General features: G+C 46.4%; 1 protein-coding gene and 1 long non-coding RNA gene across 2 annotated transcripts; one reads left to right on the top strand and one right to left on the bottom strand.

The window, feature by feature from the left end:
- Positions 1–347: 347 nt before the first annotated feature.
- On the bottom strand, positions 348–4,208 carry LOC110473194 (potassium voltage-gated channel subfamily A member 6). The gene has a single exon (XM_077783199.1). It carries the CDS (start codon positions 4,206–4,208, stop codon positions 2,652–2,654), a length of 1,557 nt encoding a protein of 518 aa, XP_077639325.1. The 3' UTR covers positions 348–2,651.
- Positions 4,209–4,391: 183 nt separating this feature from the next.
- LOC144246254 (uncharacterized) lies at positions 4,392–18,308 on the top strand. Its single transcript, XR_013339925.1, has 3 exons — positions 4,392–5,037; positions 16,827–16,917; positions 18,297–18,308. It is a non-coding gene; the product is annotated as an uncharacterized LOC144246254 (long non-coding RNA).
- Positions 18,309–21,348: the final 3,040 nt, after the last annotated feature.

The raw sequence follows: 21,348 nt of genomic DNA, 5'->3' as shown, positions 1-21,348 counted from the left end.
TATCCCCAAACATGGGCATTCTGCTGGGAGAGGGCAGCAGCCTCGGAACATCCCTCTTAAACAGCAGCTTCTTTTGCTAGTTTCTAGCAACACAAAATTTGAAGAACAGTCCCTCTCTTGGGTCACAGTAAAGATTTCATTAAGGTGACCCCGAAACACAGCTAAGAACACCACCAAGACTAAGACACACTAAGAACTGGACAACTTTTATACAAAATCAACAGAGATACCACCGTGCCCCTCAGTTCCACTTATTCACCAGGACAATTTACCCACCAGCTGGTTACACACACCAAGGGATGCAGAATGGTCCCCAAGGCTCAGACCTTCACAAACTTTTGCCTCAGTCCCATGAAGCAAAGAGAAATTAGGCTTTATTCAGGCAGACCCCTCTGAGCTATGAGCCCTCACCACATCAAATTCATCTCAATCACCCAGACTGAGACAAGTGGCATTTTCCTACTGATTTCAGCAAGAGAGAGAGCAGAGGTTTTAATATAATGGTTGTGTGCTAACCCCAAGGGAGATCCCTGCACATCAAAAACATTTCAGAAGGCAACAGGACTCAGGAGAAATGGAGTAGCTATGATTTGCACAAACAACTTCTACCATATGAGCAGGGCCAGGATGGAGAGAGGCCATAAGAAAAGCACTCTAGGCATGGAGCCATATCTCAAGACAATTGAAAACAGGCACAGTAATAAAGATGCAAACAGATCCTATCTCACAACCTGTTCTATAGCCAGTTTTAACTATATTAAAGGACAGGGCTCTGAGCAACCTGGTCTATTGGAAAGTGCCCCTCTTTGGAAAGAGGTGACCCTTAAGGTCCCTTCCAACCCAGGTCATTCTATGATGCTATTCTAGGACTTTAGCATTCTTAGTCTTATGGCTTGAAAAGCACAATATATACACAAGATCTATTCTCTGTACTTTTGCACCTTGGCATTATGTCTGGTTTATGTATCACACATGTCCCATGCAATATGTAGTACATTTCAATATGCATTTCAAACAGTGTGATGCAAGGCATTAATGGCTGCCTTTGCTTTCATACACATGCAGACGTGTGAATGCAGAATAAACACTTAGAATTCAAACAAGAAGGACTTTTCCTTGCAGGAAAATCTGCCAGTGGAACCTGAAAGCATCCATTTCCCTTTCTCACCTGCTGGCAGAGCTTGAAACATTTTTCAAGTTAGCTGTAAGGCAGAGCTGACTGAAACTAATGAAATGCTCTGGGAAGCAAAATGTGTATTTGAAGATAGAAATCTCTGGTCCCTTGGCAAACCCGGCACTGCAGGCCAAGCTGTGCATATTTTGCATGGCTGGCACAAACTGCTCTCACAAAACGAAGTGCAAAAAACACTGCTGTCCCTCCTATCCATGGAATACCAGGAACTGGCTAGGCCAGCAACACAGCAAAAGCATCTCTTCAGGGCTCGCTGTTTCTCCCCTCATTCAAAGGGTCTGGAGGACGCTGCTGGCTTTGTGCAGACAGCTTAGGGAAGTTTGTATCCGTGCCAGTCTCAGTTTCAAATGTTGACACGCTCGCCCTGGGGCATTTTGTGCCTGTGACTTGCTAAACCAGCTCGATCCTCCTCGCACAGCACAGGTGCAGGGCTCTCTGCAGTCAGGATTTTCCTGCCATGTCAACAAAACGCCAACATGCAAACTTCCCTCGGCTACACAAATGCTCAATTAAAAAAAGCAGCAGAGTCAACTGCTCTCACACGCCCGAATACAGAGCTGGGTGTCTGAAGCACAAAGCACATCTCATTAAACGCTATTGTGTGAAGATGAACTCTGCAGATAACAAATGAATTCACTCCAACACGCCTTGCATCAGAAGGCACTTACCACTATGAAGATTAAGTTGGTACTATAAAAGCCAATTGACATCAGGGCACTGGCATAAATAAGGCTGAGATAAGCTCAAAACACAGAGAATCTTCACCAAGCCTGTTGACTGCTTTAAGCCTGTTTTTGATACATGATGTATGGTCACAAGTAGCAAAGAGCTTTTAGATTTATGCACCTTTTTTTCCTTTTTTTTTGAAACACAAACCAGGAGGATCTTTTAGCATGCCAAGGGTTGCAAAGAAGGCAGGCATCAGCTTGCTGGCTTTCCCCTACAGCTGCAGAGCTCCCTGTGATCCTGGCTGCAGCGTTTCCATTATTCAAAGGCAATGGCATGGCAGGCGTGACTGATCCCACAGCCAAGGGCACCGTGCTGGCACAGGGACTGAGGGCACGGCTCCAGCCAGATGTTTGCAGCCCCTTTAACTGTTTACTCTGCTGAATGCTTCTGCTGAAGTAGCGGCAAGGGATTCTCTGCTAGTGGAGTTACAAGACTTGGTTTCAGAGCAAATGTTGGATTAAAGCAGTCATCGAGAGCAGATAAAGAAATGCACAAGGGAGTGGGGATGACAGCTAGCACTCCACGGAATAAAGCAAGAACATTTCTGGCTGCACACAGTAATGAGAAACAGCACATCAGGCCAGAAGAGCCCATTATCACAATCATTCTGTTTACGGTATCACAATTCACAGTCTGGCATGTAAATGCTGAATAGATCCAGCTGCTTGTAGGAAGACAACTGTAACAGCAGCTTGCAGCTCCGTGTCTGGACCCAGGACAACAAAACCCATCACACCTCTGTCAGCATTTTCTTCTCTTTATATCCCTGGTTATTGGGAGGAATGAAGTTGGAATATTTCATGGACTCCAGGTCTTCTGCTTCCAGGAATTCAGATTTGCTGAGGGACTGATTACTGTCCCCCTTCTTGGGCTCAGAGAAGGGTGACTGCTGCTGGCCACAGGTGACGTGGGTGTACTGGCACTGCTCCTCGTGGTCAGTCTCTCGGTGGTAGAAGTAGTTGAAGTTGGACACGATGACAGGGACAGGCAGGGCAATGGTGAGCACACCTGCGATGGCACACAAGGAGCCCACAATCTTGCCACCAATGGTCATGGGATACATGTCCCCATAGCCCACAGTGGTCATGGACACCACAGCCCACCAGAAAGCATCAGGGATGCTGGTGAACAGTGAGTCAGGGTCGTCAGTCTCTGCAAAGTAGACAGCGCTGGAGAAGAGGATCACCCCGATGAAGAGGAAGAAGATGAGGAGGCCCAGCTCCCTCATGCTGGCCTGGAGAGTCTTCCCTAAGATCTGCAGCCCCTTGGAGTGCCTGGAGAGCTTGAAGATCCTGAAGACTCTGACCAGGCGGATGACTCTGAGGATGGCCAGGGACATGGCTTGCTGCTGGCCCCCATTGTTGCTGCTGCTCCCGGGCTGCTGCTTCTGCTGCTGCTGCTGGGCCAGCTCGGTGCCCAGGGTGATGAAGTAGGGGATGATGGCCACGATGTCGATGATGTTCATGATGTTGCGGGAGAACTCGGGCTTGCTGGGGCAGGCGAAGAAGCGCACAAGGAGCTCAAAGGAGAACCAGATGATGCACAGGGTCTCGATGAGGAAGAAGGGGTCTGTGAAGAACGGGCCGGAGCCGGCAGCGGGACGCAGGGGCGGGGGGGTCCCGCTCGGCGGTGGCAGCGGTGGCAGCAGCAGCACCTCGTCCCCGAGCGGCGTAGCCTCCCCGAAGCCAGGCTGGGGGCCCTTGGGCTCCTGGCGGAACTCGGGCAGGGTCTCCAGGCAGAAGATGACGATGGAGATGAGGATGACCAGCACGGAGACGATGGCGATGGCCCGGGCCGGCCCGGAGCTCTCGGGGTACTCAAAGAGCAGCCAGACCTGGCGTTGGAAGTGATGCTGGGGCAGGGGCTTCTCCTCCTCCGGGATGAAGCCCTCGTCCTCCCGGAACGTCTCGATAGCCTCCTGGCCCAGCTGGTAGAAGCGGATCTCCTCCAGGAAGATGTCGAGGGGCACATGGACCGGCCGGCGGAGCCTCCCCCCGGACTGGTAGTAGTAGAGGATGGCGTCGAAGCTGGGCCGGTTGCGGTCGAAGAAGTACTCGTTGCGGAGCGGGTCGAAGTAGCGCACTCGGCGGCTGGGGTCCCCCAGCAGCGTGTCGGGGAAGATGGAGAGGGTCCGCAGCTGCGTCTCGAAGCGCAGCCCCGAGATGTTGATCACCAGGCGCTCGCTGCTGCAGCAGCTGCCGCCGCTCCGCTCCTCGCCCGGCGCCTCCGCCTCCGCCTCGCCGCCCGCCCGCGGGGCCGCCAGCGCCAGCGGCTCCTCCGCCCGCATCCCGCCCGCTCTGCCCGCCGCTGCCCTTCCTCGCCCGCCCTCCCCTGCCCCTCCGCCTCGCCCCGGCTCGCCTTCAGCGCCCGCCGCCCGCCGCCATCCGCCTGTTGCGCCTCGGCGCGGCCGCGCTCGCCCGGCGGCTCCGCGGGGCTCCCGGCGCGGCTCCTCCTCCGGCCGCGGCTCGGGCTCCGCGCCGCCGCGCACACGCAGGGACACACAGCCGCGGAGACACGCGGAGAGGGCGGTGTGCGAGCGCACACACCCGCGGGGTCACGCACAGACACACAGGCACCGCGCGGAGACAGAGACACAGACACGCACGCCGCGCCAGCGCCGACACGCTCCGCTCCAGACGGATGCGCGCACGGGGGATGCTCGCCCCACCTCTCCCCGCGCCGCGGAGGACGCGGCAGCCCCAGCCCGGGGGCGTCGGCTTTTCGGGGGAGACCCCCGAGTGGAAGCCGCCGGGGGATCAGCTCTCCGGCCAGGAGTTTCGCAACAGCTGGTCCAAAGGGCGGCACCGCTGCCGCCCTTCTTTCGCCCACCTCTCCCCCCCGGAGCCCTGCCCTTGTCCCCTCCGGCAAACCCTGCCGGGGGCTGTCCCCGCCGCTGGCTCCGGGCAGGGCTCAGAGCCCGGCCGTGGGACCGGGCTGACCTCGGTGCTGTTCCCGTCCCCGCCGCAGGCTGGAGTTGACCTTGAGCCAGTCACTCCATGCCTGTGGCTCGCGGACCTCCATTTATAAATGTCATCGCCGTGATGCAAGCACGACGGTGGCATCGGACCATCCACAGATGGAGACAACCTGTCACGGTGATCTGGGGAAAGATGCAGGTAAATGCAGTTTCGCTCCTTATGTGGGATGGATCGAGTTTGCCTCTTTTCCCACATACCAAACACTTGAGCTTGTGGGGTTTTTTTGTTTGTTTGTTTTAATTTTTTGATCCATCACCACATAGCCAGCATTAAGTTTTCCCAAAATCAGAATCTGCATTTCACAAGCAATCAGACTACCAGCTCTTTTTGGCTTTAGAAACCTGTGGTTTGCCCCATCCCTGTCACGCTCGGCATTTGAAAGCGCAGAGAAACTCACAACATTGTACTTTCTCCTGAAAGAGAGGAGATGGGCTAACAGGTGACTCTGCTTCCATCCTTCCCAGGACAAAAGTCTGTCTTTTCCCTTGAAAGCCCTTTGTCGGAGCTAAATGTTATTAACCAGGCTTTTATCATCGCAGCATCTGATGCCTTTGCTGGCTGCAAGCCATGTGCTTAGCCTACACCATCTCTTAGCAGCACGGATAGAGAGGAAAACATTCTCCTTTTTACGCCTCCCTCCTCCCAGTCCCTCCTAACTAGCTGGCAATTCCTGGTTCAGGCTCTGGACATTTTGACCAGCTGATTATGACTGCTTTCTTTGGCTCTGTTCTCAGGAAGGAGGTGAATATGAATTAAATGTCACTTAATCCCCTTTCCTTTCTTGCTCATTAGCATTGAAGACGGCTATTGCAGAAGTACGCATATTTTTTCATTTATGGGGAGATGCCTGTCACGCAAGGAAGAGTATTTTTGTTTCATATTATACATAATTGGGGTATGGAGCTCCAGCACGGAGTACAGGACCATTTTCCAGCCCACACAGACATTCCATGCTGCCACAGCTCTGGGCTTCACATTACCAGTGCCCAACCCATCCCATCCCGCCTCCCTGCAGATCCTGCTGGCCCAGCAGCTCCCCATGGCACACAGTTTGCAGAGCTGCAGGCAAAGAGGACCTGGAGATGTCGGGAAGGACAAGAACAGCGTCCCCAAAAGCCACACTGCTGTGCCACAATGCTCCCTGGGAGGGGATTTGGGTGCTGGCTCTGAAGCCAACACCACAAGGCCAGTGCCACCTCAGGGTGCCATTCAGCTCCTCTTTGAGGCAGTGGCTGTGATCACATCTCCCAGCTCAGCTCTGGCACCTCGCTATGGTTCAAGAGTTGACGATGACCACACCCTCCCACAGGTCATTAATGCCAAGGTGCACAAAAATCCCTTCAGAGATCAGAGATTCACGGGGGAAATCGTTCTGGCTAGCACAGGACACCCAGTTCTGGGCTCTCATCCTGCTCCAAGGCTGCAGGGACATTGTCCTTCCAGGCCTGGTCCATACAGGCACTGTCAATCTGCAGCACAGGAGTTCAGTTTCAACCATTCCTTTGGATGCACCCCAAAACTGGCTGAGCATTTTGGGTAGCACTGCCACCCTTTGGATTTCCTTTAGCTCCCTTTTGCAAGATTTGATGTGATCAGCACTGCAGCTGCCAAAAAATTGTGTCTGTGTAGCATTTTCTCAGGAAAGCCAAACCCAGAGACCCTCACTCCAAAACTGAGATATCTCAAGTGGGAATCCAGGTTTGCAGCTAGGGCATGCAAAACTTCTTAGCCCCTTTCTTGTCTTCCTGCATTTCCCAGTCACCTCACCATCTCCTGAACTTTCCAATTCCCTCCTCCATGGCTCCTGTGCTACCCCTATCTTCTGCTTCACACAGTCAGGTACTTTTCCCAGTTATGGAGCTTCTCATCCCTATAACCTTATTACAATTTCTTCACTTGCTTGCAGCCCAGTAGCAAAATACTTTCCATATTCCTTTTCCAGAACTCCTTTTGGGGCTGAAAGCTACCCAGGACATGCTGGGGATGCTGGCTGAGCACTGGGCCTTCAGCAGAACAGCTTGACATGCTTTGCCCGGGTGACATCTTGTAACACTCACCCCCATCAAACAGAGGAACAAGAAAAACACCTTCCATACCTGCAGTATATTTTGGTGATCAATGCACCTCTAAAATCAGCCTTCAGCACCTTAATGCATAGCCTGGGAGGTACAACAGAACCTCCCACAGGCTGGAGGCCCTGGGGTAGGAATCATTTCTCAGGAGCCAAAATATTCTACACATCAAACAAATCCCCACAGTCTAAAAAGAGCAATAGACAGGGAAAATGAAAAAAAAAAAATGCAATAGCTGGCAGAGCATCCCCATTTGAAATGGTAATTTACACTTATGCACAGTACCAATTACAGCCAACTTCATACTTCCCTTCTTACTCAGAGCCATAAATCTATAAATGAGAGTGCTGAACAGGGGAGGAAGCAGAATTAGCTTGAGCCCTGGAGCTGTTAGGCATACCATTTGGAAACAGGAGTTCTCCTGGTTTGTACTCTCACCAGAAAGCAGGAGAAGCCTGAAGGATGTTTATTAACATCTTCCAAGCATCAGAGAATCAACTACTGCAGCATCAAATGCTCATGGTCAGATCCCTGAGTGCCTTCAGCCTCTTTATTCTAGTCCAAGTGAAGGCCTGTGTTTGAAACATGGCATCTCACAGAATGCCACAATCACTCAGGGTAGGAAAGAGCACTGATTTCAGTGCATATGGGCAACGAAACCTTGGCTCTCCTATTTGTTTTGCACTCCAAGAGGGAAGAAAATACAAAATTCTCAGTTTGTGTAACTGCAGATCTCAAAGAAGCAGACAAGGTGAGGAGGGCTGGGCATCTAACAATACCCACATATCCATAATGATTTCATGCATCACCACCAATGAGCAGGGATAAAAAAAATCCCAGTTTTCTCGAAACAGAAGTAACCTTGAATATTCTCTGATGGGAAAACCTCCATCCCAGTACTAGAATAATAGAATGGCCAGGGTTGGAAGAAATCTTAAAGGCCCTTCCAAATCCTATTCCAAAGCCCTGCCATGGGCAGGGGGAACATCTTCCCCTAGCCCAGGTTGTTCAGATCTCCATGCAGCCAGGACCCGAGCTGTCTCCCTGCTGCCCTTTGAAAAGGGTGCTTGTGCCACTGCTGGCTGATGGAGGAAAAAGTGCACTTCCACAAAGTGAAGGTGACAGTCTCATGCCCTGGATCAACCCAGACTATTCCTGGAATGCTGTCCTTCCTGTGTGTTGAATAAGGACAAATTCTTGTACTGGCAAAATTTATATAATGGTATAACTGAAGATTTTGTGACAATACTGGGGTAAATGGAGGAGTGGAAGACTAAACAGGCTGCACCAGATACTTCCACACAAATATTTCCTAGCTTTCAAGTACTTCTGTTAACCTAAAGTGCCTTAAATACAGCGTTTGTCTTGGGATTCCCCCCAGAATTCTATCTACAGATAAGCAACTTCTAAACCTTTATTTTGAAATCCCTTAAGTATTTCTCATGTAAATACATTGGGTTTTTTTCAGATGCCCTTTCCCAGAGAGATGCTGTGGATGTGTTTCAGGGACTTCAGGCTCCCCTTTATCACAGGAGGAAAAACATCCTGTCATGGTTTTTAGGTCCACAACACAACCCTGTGGTGTGTGAGCAAGTGAAGGAGTGTGCCAGGCAGTGACAGCAGCATGCAGACCTCTCCCCAGGGAAAGATGGAGGGTTTCACAGCCCTTTGCTAGGCAGCTTAAAATGACTGAGGTGTACAAGTACTGTGCCAAGTTTTGCAGCATCAGGTGCAACTGCTTTGACAGCTCTGTTCATGCTTCAGCTGAATTTTGTCCTCTTGTGGGCCTGTTCAACCCCTTTTGCTCCTGCACTCCAATATTAATTTCCATTCTGTAATTTATTTCCATCCTAGAGGTCCTGAGCTGGTTCCAAGTGTTTATTCTTCCATCCTGTCCATGTCCCATCCTCCTTCCCACGTCCTGTCTTCCCCCAGCCTTTTTAGTTTGCTGTTCTATCCTTCCTCATTTCCCAGTTCCTTCTGCTCCAATCCTTTCATGTAACTTTGGCTCGCACCAAAACCCTAATATTTCAACAAAGCCCTACTTCCATGCAAGAGAAAGGCATTATTTCCAAAATGACAAGAGATTCTTGAGAATTCTGCTGTGGCAATTTGGTCCCTCTATATCTGGGTGCCCATCCCCTCTTTCCAAACCTACAGTGAGGAAAATGATTTTAGCCCAAGTCCAGAATGCCCTTGCAAGGAGTATTGGCTGAGAGCAGCTTGCACATGCTGCCAGTGGCACCTCTGATGGTTTTAGGTGGTGCTGCAATGTTTTCTGAGTGGCACAGGAAATGATCAGTGCCTTATATGCTCTGTAAGACTGTGTGGAAGGAAAAAGCTTCTGCTTCTTTAAGGCAACCCAGACATGGATCCTTTTAATGCAAAGAGAGACTCTTGACAAGGGCCTGGAGGGACAGGACAAGGGGGAATGGCTTCACACTGACAGAGAGTGGGTTTAGATGGAATATCAGGAAGAAATTAGAAATTATTTCCTGTAAGGGAGGCACAGGTTGCCCAGAGAAGCTGTGGCTGCTCCATCCCTGGCAGTGTCCAAGGACAGGCTGGATGGCGCTCTGAGCAACCTGGATTAGTGGAAGGTGTCCCTGCCCATGGCAGGGGATTGGAACAAAATGATCTTAAAGGTCCCTTCCAATCCAAACCATTCAGTGAATTCATGATTCTATGAAAGGTGATAACAAAGGGGAAAATAGAAAGAAAAAACACAAAGAGACACAAAGGGATGACTGAGAAATGGCAAACACCAAAAATTTTCAGTCAATAATTTCAATGGATGAGGGCAACAAGGAACAGGAGGAGCCATGATAGTTGAGGGGGGCCTGTGAAACTGTGGAAAACCTGGGGAGGGTTTAGGAGCTGGCCACTTACAGCATCCCTTAAAAACCATCCCTGAGATCTTGGGATGACCCACCGAGGGCATCTCTACAGTCACGTGCACTTGCAGCCTGTTTAAACTTCATTAAAAAGATAAACAAAACCAACACAGAAAGACAAAACCCAAGACAAAACCAACCAACAGCAGCAAAAAACACGTCCACTGTGGAAATTCGTCACATTTAAATTTGTTAGTCCTTACAAGTTCTAACACTCTGTTGGATGTTGCCTGTACCTTCGCAAAACTCGCCTTATTTTATGCCACCCTCCCTTTTATTAAGAAGGAACAATAAAGAAAGATTTTGGTGAGGTTTGTACTGCTCTGATGTGAAGGGAACTCTGTTGTGTCACACATCCATCCTGCCCCCTCTGCCTGTCCACAGTCCCAGCCGCAAAGAGGAGGGAAAGGATTTGGCCTTTCAAATTGTCCTTCACAGGGATTTCTGTTCACCCCTGGAATGGAAGTGATGAAACTTCCAGAGCTCATCTGGCTAAAAAAGGCTCATGCCCCCACTTGTTCCTTCTCTCACCTCAGGCTGCCTCTCCCTTCATCCCATTCCCTGATTTCTGTGCCTTCCCACTTGCCAGTGTCCTGCCTGCAGGCATGGAGAGCCCTGGAGACACAGCTCTCAGCCTGGCACCCTTTATCCCATCCCTCCCTGCCAGCAGCAGCAGGTCTTGGCCAGCCAGAACAGTCCCTGCCACTGATACAGGAACATCTGGTCTGCCCAGAGCTAAGGAAACCTCAGGCACTTCCATAGTAAAGCTCTGACAAGTCACTAATGAAATACATGGTAAAAAAAAAAAAAAATGCATTGAGAAAATTTCTTCAAGGATGGCAGAAAGCATCATGATGTCAGAACAGCCTCCCTGCCAAATTTTCTGGCTCTGCTCAAAAAGTAGGAAAGCTTTGTAGCAAAATGAGTGTAATAACTCCTGACAGGCAGAGCAAAACATTTTCCACCAACTTTGTTTCAGAGACAGCCAAATATTTTTTTCCCCCCCCTCTGGTTTGTTTTAGCAGAAGCTTTCAAAATAAAAACAAGCAAGCAAATTAGCTCAGAGGTAGACAAGCAACATGAAGAAAATCTCATTTGAACAGTCTTAGGATCAACAAGAAACCTTCCAGCTGGGGCAGAGAGGGTTTTACCAGATTCCTCAAAATATAACAGTAGCATGATCATTAAACTTAATATTTTCGTATTTTTATCATTACTGAATATAAACCAAATAGACATCAAATTCAATTAAAGCTCCACTTGATGTACAAAACCCAGTACCAGACTAAATCCATTCACTCAGCCTTCCCACCCTTCTTGGCTATAAAGGGCAGAAATAACTTCCCCTCTTCTTGACCACTGGAACATGAAGTCAATCTTCAAACAGACAGCAATAAAAAGCAGATGTAAGATTAGCTCTGTAACAAATGCCATCTCTTCCCCTGCATGAAAATTGCAGAAAAGCAGTGGGGCATTGCAGAAAAGCTGAATAAAAAACCTAAGAGTCACAAAGAAGGTGAGGATGAAAAATATCTGACACAGAAGTTACCCATGCAAAAATGATCTGTGTCTGCTCCTGGACTTTCTGAAAACCACTGGAGAGCCACAAGTTCTGATTCTTTCAGTCTGAATCAAATTTCAGTGCAAGAGGAAGTGGCTCCATAAGTAAACAGACAAAAAAAAAAAGAAAAATAAAAAGTAAAGCTAATACATAAATTGCTCAGTGAGGTAGGGAAGGTAGAGGAGAAGGACAAGAGAAAGTCTGAGGTGTTCACTGCTTTTTGGTTTTTTTTTTTCCCTTTAGTTTTCCCAGCAATGTTGCCTCCCTTGTTTTATCAGGAATACAGTATTGTCTCATCCTTAATGCCCATTTTCTAGGAAATAAAAGCCATTGCACTTCCCTGGCTATGTCCTGTGGTACAATAAATGGAATCTGAGCAATGTGTTAAACTGCAATGGAAGATATCTATAATGTAAACTTGTCTGATTTGAGATCTGCAATTTTAGGTTTTTTCAAGGTTTGGAGCTTGGCAGAGTCACAGTTTTAAGCACTAGACAGAGTTTAAAGCCTTCTGTGTTAATCTTGGAAGCAGACCTGGGAGAACTTTGCTGTAAAACCTCTTTGAGAGCAAGGGTTTCCAAGGAAAAGGTGTTTTCTCCAAGCTCCAGCTGCTGCTTACAGAACACATCCACAGCACCAATATCTAATTATTTCACTGGGATGTGATCAACCATGTGGGAAAGGCTCTTCCAAAGGGGAAGAAGAGTTTCAGGATCCCCAGGAGCCAAGGGAAAAAAGCTCTCTCTCCTACTGTCAAGCTATAGACATGGAGTTGGCACCTAACACCAGATTAAACCAAGGATTTGAGCTCTGTGCACAGCCCAAAGCAGTGAATCACACTCTTTCCATGACATCTCTCCTATTAGATCTGTCTTATCCACTTCTACCCCACAGTTTCCTAATGCCTGCCAAGCCAGGCCTCAGCTCTTGGGAGGAGGAACAACAGCAGCACCACTTTAATTATTTTTTTTTTTTAAACCCACCCTGAACAGGCACAGGCTGCTTGTAAAACAAACCTTCCTAAACCACCCTTTGGAGTTTAATGAGAAATCCATAAAATTAACTTTTTATGGCATTAGGAGGTCAAGGCTTGCTGTGAAGATGTCAGCAGCCAAGGGACTGTGATTGTAAGGAACAAATACCACACGACCTTGGACTCAGGAGAAGCCTTTTATAGTAACTTAGGTACTGTTGGAGGGACAGGCATGGGAGAAGTTTTTCTTGGTTGGTGGAATCCCTCTGACCTCTTTTGGGATCACTGGAAAGGAGCCTGGAATGTCAGTGGAACCAGGCTCTAACATTGCTGAGGGCTTTTCTGAGGAGCCTTACATTTATCATGGAAGCTGTTTTTCAATTTAAGCCACAAAGCTCCTATCATGTTTTAGTTCCACAGCCCTGAAAACCCAGAAATTTCAGTTCCTGTTTGTAAACATCATCACAATGCTAACCCTTTCTAGATCTCTGCTTTGAGTAGCAGTTTCCACCTGATTTTTAGGAAAAGCTTTCTTTACAACATATATAATCTCCTAATCTTTTCCTGTTATAAATCCCTGCCTGTGTGATGGACCAGTCAAACCCTTGGAACCAAAATATTTGCAAAGAAGGCTTTATCAGACTGTCAGTTGAGCAAACAAAACTGAACTGATAGGTCTGTTCCAGCACAAGAGTCAAATAAAATTCCTTCACTATAAAGTTGATGCTCACGTCTTTAGAAAGGAAGGAGTGGGAACATCTCCCTCAGCCTCAGTTCTCTCTCCCAAGACTGACAAAAGTTTAACTTTTTACTCTAATAACCAGAACTATAAAAGCATTTTTCCTCTCAGAATATCGAACATCTCTTTAATAACATGTAATGAAGAGGATGTGGTTGAATAATGCAATTCTTTTGCCCCAGTTCTAATACTTTTTTTTAATAGTGCTCATCTAAGTCACTAAAAGGAATTAATATTTCATTGATTTCTATGAAAAATGCATAATGCCTTTCCCATAGCAAGGTTTCAAACTCCAGTTGTTTCTGTTCAGACTGGAGTTTTTTTCTGATTTTGCTCTCATTGAAGTCAATAATCCTCTGTGGGAAAATACCTGAATTATTTCTTAAAACATGAAGAGGAGCTTTAAATTTACCATGGAAGCTGTTTTTCAATTTAAGCCACAAAGCCCCTATCATGTTTTAGTTCCACAGCCCTGAAAACCCAGAAATTTCAGTTCCTGTTTGTAAACATCATCACATACTAACCCTTTCTAAAACTCTGAGTAGCAGTTTCCACCCGATTTTTAGGAAAAGCTTTCTTTACAACATATATAATCTCCTAATCTTCTCCTGTTATAAATCCCTGCCTGTGTGATGGACCAGTCAAACCCTTGGAACCAAAATATTTGTGAAGAAGGCTTTATCAGACTGTCAATTAAGCAAACAAAACTGAACTGATAGGTCTGTGGAATCAAAACTATAGCTGGCATCTTGGTGTTGGAGGAAAAACAAGGAACCTCACTTGAATTTAAGGAGAGCTTAAGCATCCCTAAAGCAGCCAGATTCACTGCCAGACATCTAAAAATAAATGAAGTATTCTAGACTTTTAAAAAGCAAACAAAACTGGTCTTGTTTCCCAGTAGGTCTTCAGGAGCAGCTTCTCTAGGATTTTTCCCAAGGGAACAATTTCACCTGAGGACAGTGGTTCCAATCCTGCTGAGAAGTGCTCTTTCAGCCATTCTAGCACAACTAGCACCTAGCTTGAGGAATGGATTGACTAAATGATCAGGAAATGTGGAATTCTTAACTTCAGATCATTTGTGGAGACATTGCTATTAATATTTAAGAATAATAATTAAAAAAAAAAAAAAAAACATAGATCAGCTCAGGACAGAAATAGCATTTAACTGCACTTCATTTTGTGAGGCATTTTGAGCTGTCATCAGAGCCAGCTATTGGAATGGAGCCTTAAAGATCACATCTATTTTTGCAAGCCCAAAATGACCAATAATTCTGCAAGTGCTGAGCTCATTCTGCAAATGCTGAGCTCTCTGCAGCACCTGATGCCCAGGCTGTGGAGATCATTGCAGCCCAGTAAAACACGCCCTATGTGTTCCCAAATCATGTATGAGGGGGGTTCCACGAGAAAAATATTTGCCAAGCCTTGAGAGAAAGAAATATGTGCAAGAGCCTTTCTCTGCAGTGCTCTCTCCCAAGCACATCCCCCAGGAACACTGGAAGGACCAGGCTGCTTTCCACCCCTTTGGCAGCTGTTTCTGCACAGGTAATGCAAGAACATGTTCTGAGAAAGGAGCTCCAGCCCCAGCCTCCTTGGAGGGGCAACAGTGACCTGAGAGTCCTTCCTGTGCCTGTATTTTTAGGCCATCAGTGCTACTGAAAACCCACTGAGTGCTTCCAGCATTCCTTCAATTCCATGTAAGCCTAGCCAGCTTGCAGGGACAGATCCAGAGGTTTCTGTGTCCTCCTCTGAGGAGATGCCTCATCTGCTGATTATCTCTGATTTATGGGGAGGTTGCAGCTGGATCCAGCTGAGCACTGTGGCAACAAAGCAACATCAAACCGCTCAGCCCTCCAGCACCTGAAGGGAGCCTACAAAAAATAAAACAAAACCACATGGAGGGACTTTTTACAAGGAGATGGATGTAGGGACAGGACAAAGGGGAATGGATTGAAACAGAGGAGGTTTAGATTGGGTATTAGGAAGAAATTCTTCTCTGTGAGGGTGCTGAGGCCCTGGCACAGAGAAGCTGTGGCTGCCCCATCCCTGGCAGTGTCCAAGGGAGGTAAGATGGGGCTCTGAGCAGCCTGGGACAGTGGAAGATGTCCCTGGCCATGGCAGGGGGTTGGAGCAAGACAATCTTAAAGGTCCCTTCCAACCCAAACCATTCCATGATTCAATGTCCACTCCTGCCTCATGTCAGATGAATTCACCTGACCTCTGACAGCCAAGGAAATGATAACCTAAAGGAACACCATGTGCCTGTTTTCCATTTTGTATCAGTTCACTGCACCAGAAAAAGACCTGTGGAAATTCTGTGTGCTTGTCATTATGGGGTTTGGTGCCTTATCTATGCATTTCTTTCCTCCCCCATTTTCCCTGCCTGCTCCTAAGGAGAAAAAGGATTCAGCAGTGGCTGTTTATAAGAACCATAAGGCTGAGCAACAGCCTCCTGTGTCTTTTTCTCTGCCCTTTCCCAGTGCCTGGCTTCCAAGGATGCTGCTGAGTGGAACAGGCAGAAGGTGGCTGCAGCTCACCCCCACCTGGCAGCTGCTCCCGAGTTTCCTCTGAGCAGAGAACCAAGGATCACTCCCTCTATTCATCCCAGAGAGGGGAAAATAAAAAGCTTTCTTGGCATTAAATCTCAGCTGCTGCTGATGCCTAATAGTATGCATTTTCCATCAGAGAAGTGTCCTCATAGAATATGCTCAGGAAGCCTTGGTTAAAATGTAATTCCCAGATCTTTGCAAGTAAAGGACTACCATCCTCATTGTTCAAAAAGAGGTTTTTGTCTGATCACCAGTTTTTAATTCCTAGGAAGTTTTTAATTCCAGTGAGCAATCACTGTTTCTGAGCCCAAAGTGTTATTGATTATCCCTGGGTAAGCATTTGCTGGCAGTCATCAGGATTACATCAAGGTAATTGAGGTCCAAGGGACCCACAAGACACTGGGATCTCACTTCCAGGATGGCAAATTTATGCAGAACTTGACCCTGGATCAGAAGAAAAAATGAATTGACAGGGACCTTCTAACAGACACAGGTTCAAATTTAAAATATAAACTTGAAAGTTATTTAAGCTACAGAGCTGCTCCTTCAAAGGGTATTAAAACAGGTAGAATTTGTGGCAAGAGAAAAAAAAAAACCTAAACACATCTGAGGGACAGAATTTGTGTGCTCCACAATCTTCTCAGTGGGTGAACTGCACATAAAGTTGGTGGCACAGGCCGACATTGCAATTCAGATAATTGGGTGAGGAACAAAAAATTAGGGATCATCTCAAAATGTATTTCTCTCTGCTATTCCCAAGTGATTGCCATTACTTGCACCAAGGAATCCCATAATGAGTTCCAAGCACTACACCATGCCAAATCATCTCCTGTTGATTTCTTGGGATGCAAACCATTATCTCTACCTTCTTTTTTTCCTTTTGTGCTTGTTACAGAGGCACTACACTTGATCTCATGTTCAAAATCTTACCCCAGACTCAAAGAATGCTCCTCCCAGAAAAACTTGAACTTATGTGTGAGCTTGTTATTCCATTTCCACAGGAAACTGCTATGTTTGTGTGGTTTTGGTCCATGTTGGAAAAAGTTAATTTTCCAAGCTAGTCGGGATCACACTCGCTTAGAAGCCTGACTATGGATATTCAATGTTAATGCACTTCTGAATCATTAATCCATTTTTCAAAGGAACGAGGTGCACAGATCTTCCCCAGCTAACTGACATGAAAAGGAAACCTTCTGCTGAATACAAAGATCTTCTGATTGCATCATAAAGGAGGTAAAACACTTCCCCAGCAAAGTGACAGGAGGTGAATGCCTCAGGCTTCATGTAAAACAAAAGGTGCATTGAGCCTGAAGGGCTCAGATGAAAGAATCCTTTCATTCCAAGGTAGCTGGGGTACAAATTAGGTGTTCTTAGAACAGAACCATCTTTTCTTTCTCTGTCACATTCAGTGCTGAAAGTTTGGTGTCTGCAAGTCCCAACTTTTTAAGGGTCTTAAACAGAATGATTGCATGTTTCAGTAGTGCCTTCCACCCAAACTTCTTGATTCATCCTTAGAATTTTTGTCAGATTCACCTTTACTCTTCCCAAATAAGTGGGTCAGTTATTAAAGCCAAATAAGTGCAGGCTTTGTAGAAATCTTTAGGTATATTTGGGCATGTTTGCATGCATGTTTGGTTGGATAATTCTGTAAATAAGCATGCAGGGCTATGCTTATTTACACAATTATCCCCAGCTGTAGAAATACTCGTGTCCTTGTAAATCTATTGAATCTCTTAAGGAGTTTTTGCATGATGCATCAGAAAATGCACCTTAAAACTGTTGCATTACCTTTTTTTTTCCCTCATGGATGACTTTCCTGCTTTAGTGGTTTCAGATATTGGAGAACCAGATGACCAATGCAGAGCAAGAATAGGAAAGGGAGCTTATCTTCAAGGAAACAGTTCAGAGGCACTGCAGAGTAACATTAATTTAATATCTGCTTTTCACTGTGAAGTTTCAAATATTTATTTCAAGACCAATCAGGTCTCTGGATCGCTCCAGAGACCAAGGTAATTTGTTCTATAATTTACTCACAGAGAACAGCTCAGTGAGATTTAAATCAAGGCTTTAGAAGATGAGCAGCTTTGTTTCTGGTGCAGGGATGCTTAGCACCCTCCATTAATTTTCCCCATGGAATCTTCCCCAGACAAACCACAAAACTCTAAATCTTTCCCTAAAAAGGGTATGGCTTTGGAATGGACCAACTTTAGTGATGGGCCCTGTTTTGTAGATGGGGAAAAGGCACAATCTGCGTGCCCAAGGACACAAAGCCCCTCAGTGGCAGGGCTGAGGTTATTTTGGCATTATCTCTGTTCAGTGCAATGCTTTAACAAGCCCATATCCACGTGTGGCAACGTGCCATCCCTCTCCTGTCACACACAGCACGTCTCGGGTGGTCATTCCTGGATACAGACAGAGGTTTGTGCCTTCAAAGTGGGCTTGTTTTGGAGAAAAACTTATCCCAAAAATATCCTATCACTCATCCTTCCCTGCTCTTTCTCTGCCCCAAGTGCCCTATGCTCTTCCTGTAGATCCCCAGCTTGCATCTGGCTGTCAGGAAGGGAGAACGGCAACAAAAAATTACAAACCTACAAGTTTTTCCCATATCACAGAGGACTCCTGCTCAACATCAGGGAGGAGCAACCCGCCTGCAGTGAGCAGAGCAAGTGCTGAGCCCCAGGATCAGAGCCCGAGGCTCTTTGGAGGACAAACCCAACCCATCCCCAGCTCAGCTCCCGTTTCAGCACCTCCGGATGGGAAAGAAAGCCAAGCCCAGGCTGCCACGCTGCTCAGAGCTGCAGACACACTGGAGGGAGGCTGACAGCACCAAGGAGAGGTTTGTAATCGAATTTCTCTTTATTTTGGTCCAAGGTTGAGGTCAGTGCACAACGAGGAGGTTATCAGATGACTCACATGAGCCTGAGCACTGTGCTAGGATAAAGTTAGGACTGTGCCTACTGGGAAGATGTGAGGTTGCCAGATAGCCAGGGTACAGCTTTATATAATTCATTTCTATTCCTGAAGTGATTTTCTTTGACCAAGTCTGAGAAGAGAAGGAACATTCTTTTGTGGTGGCATGAAGGGTTGGGAATCCAGGCTCTATTCATAATGTGATCATCTGAATTGACAGGAAAACTCAATATAACATTACTTTCACTTTTTAACATTTACCTAGATAATAAGACATATGCAGTGATAGCCAGTTTTTTTTCTACCTGAATAACCATAGATGTACATTTCTAAGAAGCATTTCCTTGATGTTCTGCCTAAATAATGACACTAGCAGTAGGAGTAAGATAAAAACTTAAAAAAACCTTTCATGGCTTCATTCAAGTCCAAGGCAAAACCTCTGTATTTCCTCTGGGGCAAGAGTCTAGGGCTTCCTGGGTGTCGTGGGAGAGACACAAAACTAAAGAGATGACCCAGACAGGAAGTCAAGGGAACAGAAAACAGATGCTATGTTCATATGTTTGTGCACAGGCCTGCAGGAAATCCAGTCAAAGTGTTTTAGCCAGGATTATCCATCCTTTTGGATGAATCATAAACCACTCCTAAAGCATGAACAGCTATTTCAGGGAGTCTTAGAAGTAAACTGGAATAACTTCAGTGGAATGGCACCAAAGTTGTCCAGCCTTGAGAGTTTGTCCCGTGAAAAGCAGCTGAAGGAATGGAGCTTGATTACACTGAAAATAAAACTGTGGGGACACATTAAAGCCACCTTCCAATCTCTGACAGGCTTTTGTCAAGGCCAAAAGCACTGATCTCACATGCCCAGCTCCAGAACAATGGATAAGAGTCCTGGATTGAAGCAAGAGGGGTTCCTACTGGACATAGGGGTGGGGAAAAGAGGCACAGGAAAATATCAAAGCACAGCAACCTAGAGAAGTTGTGGTGATGGGCAGTCTATGGCATTAAAGTTTTTCAAGACACAACCTGACACATTTCTGCACAACCTGACCTCACTTCAGATATAATGCTGCTTTGAGCAGCAGGCTGGATTGTGGACATCCAGAAACACTTGCCCTGAATTATGCCACGAAATGGCAGAAGCTCAGAGGCCTGTGCAGCTCTGGATTGTTTTGTGTTTTATGCAAACACACAGAAACTAATAAAGGACAGGATGTGGCTCCCTGTCCTCCCAGGCTTCCCCAAACCATCCCATGGAAAGACAGAAGATGGAGACCAAGGCCATGAGTTTCTTGAAACTGTGCATCCATAGTGGAAGGAAACTCTTGACAAGGGCCTGGACAAGGGGGAATGGCTCCACACTGACAGAGAGCAGGGTTAGATTGGATGTTGGAAAAAAATTCTTCCCTGTGAGGGTGGGGAGGCCCTGGCACAGGGTGCCCAGAGCAGCTGCGGCTGCCCCATCCCTGGCAGTGTCCAAGACCAGGCTGGATGGGGCTCAGAGCAACCTGGGGTAGTGGAAGGTGTCCCTGCCCATGGCAGGGGGCTGGAACTGGATGATACCAAGGGCCCCTTCCAACCCAAATCACTCTATAACTCTCTGATTCTATTAAAATCTCCTATTTTGGGAAAAATCGTTAAGCTTTAGAGCTTTTGAATGACAGGGAAAATATCTGAGCCATTCAGTTTCTGAATAATTAACTCCCCATACCCATTCTGCATGTCCTGATCTCCAATTTGAAGCCTGATTATCCTCAGGATCAGCGGAACAAAAGCCTTTTAATTTTTTTCTAGAAGTATAGGTGCTAAATATAGAACCAGCTTAAACTATTAAAATATAATACACCAATTCATTTGAAAAGAAACAAACCAATTAATCCTTATTTCTGCAGCTGTGGGCACATTTTTTTCTCCTTTAGCCACAGATTCCTGCGAAGCTTTTGTGGGGTATGAGTTAACACAAATGACAAGGTATCATTTTCAAGGGCACCTGCGTCACAGAAACTTCATCAGCAAAAGCCTCCAAGATCCAGAGAGGCAAAGGCATGGCTGGTGTGACCTGGTGACAATCAGCTTGAAAAAAAGGTCTTTTTTTTAAATTTGGTCCAGCTTCCTAGCCCTCAAGGAAAACCCAAACATTTTTTGAAAAGTCTCCTGGCTACATCTGTTTTATACAGTTATGCTTCTTTTTTATTAACTTCAGATCAAAGCTCTTCACTCTTTAAGTAGGGAACCAAAGGGATTAAGTAAAGTAAATATCTTCTTCTCTGCAATTTCATATGCAAACACTGAGTTTTCAGGCTGGGAAGACATGATTTAGTAGTTTTACTGCAAAAAAAAAAATCTGCATTTATACCCTGATTTTCACATGGATGACTTTGCTCTCAGTTTTTTTTTTTTTTAATGTGATTAGTATACCTAACTAGAGAGGGCATGTAGATTAGTTCCTGGGTTAAATACAGGAAAAATTAAAGTCTCTCACCCATCATTACACATGTTACATGGACTATTCTATACAAAATAAAGTGAATAGATACCTTGAGTCCCCATTAAAACATTTCCCAAAGGCAACATCCAAGCTATATTATACTGTACAAAGTGTCAGAGATTTTTCCTGCCCTAGCCAGTCATTCACACTCAAAACCATGCAGCTGAGCTCTGTCATACACTCATTTTGAAACTTGTCTGCTGATGGGATGTGCACAACCAGTTTTGCTCCCATCAGTTATATTAAAAATAAAAGTTTGATCCTGAGGC

This window comes from Lonchura striata, chromosome 5, assembly GCF_046129695.1.
Source record: "Lonchura striata isolate bLonStr1 chromosome 5, bLonStr1.mat, whole genome shotgun sequence".
NCBI classification, from domain to species: domain Eukaryota; kingdom Metazoa; phylum Chordata; class Aves; order Passeriformes; family Estrildidae; genus Lonchura; species Lonchura striata.
Note: the sequence above shows the minus strand (reverse complement) of the source record. Positions and strands in the feature narration are given on the sequence as shown.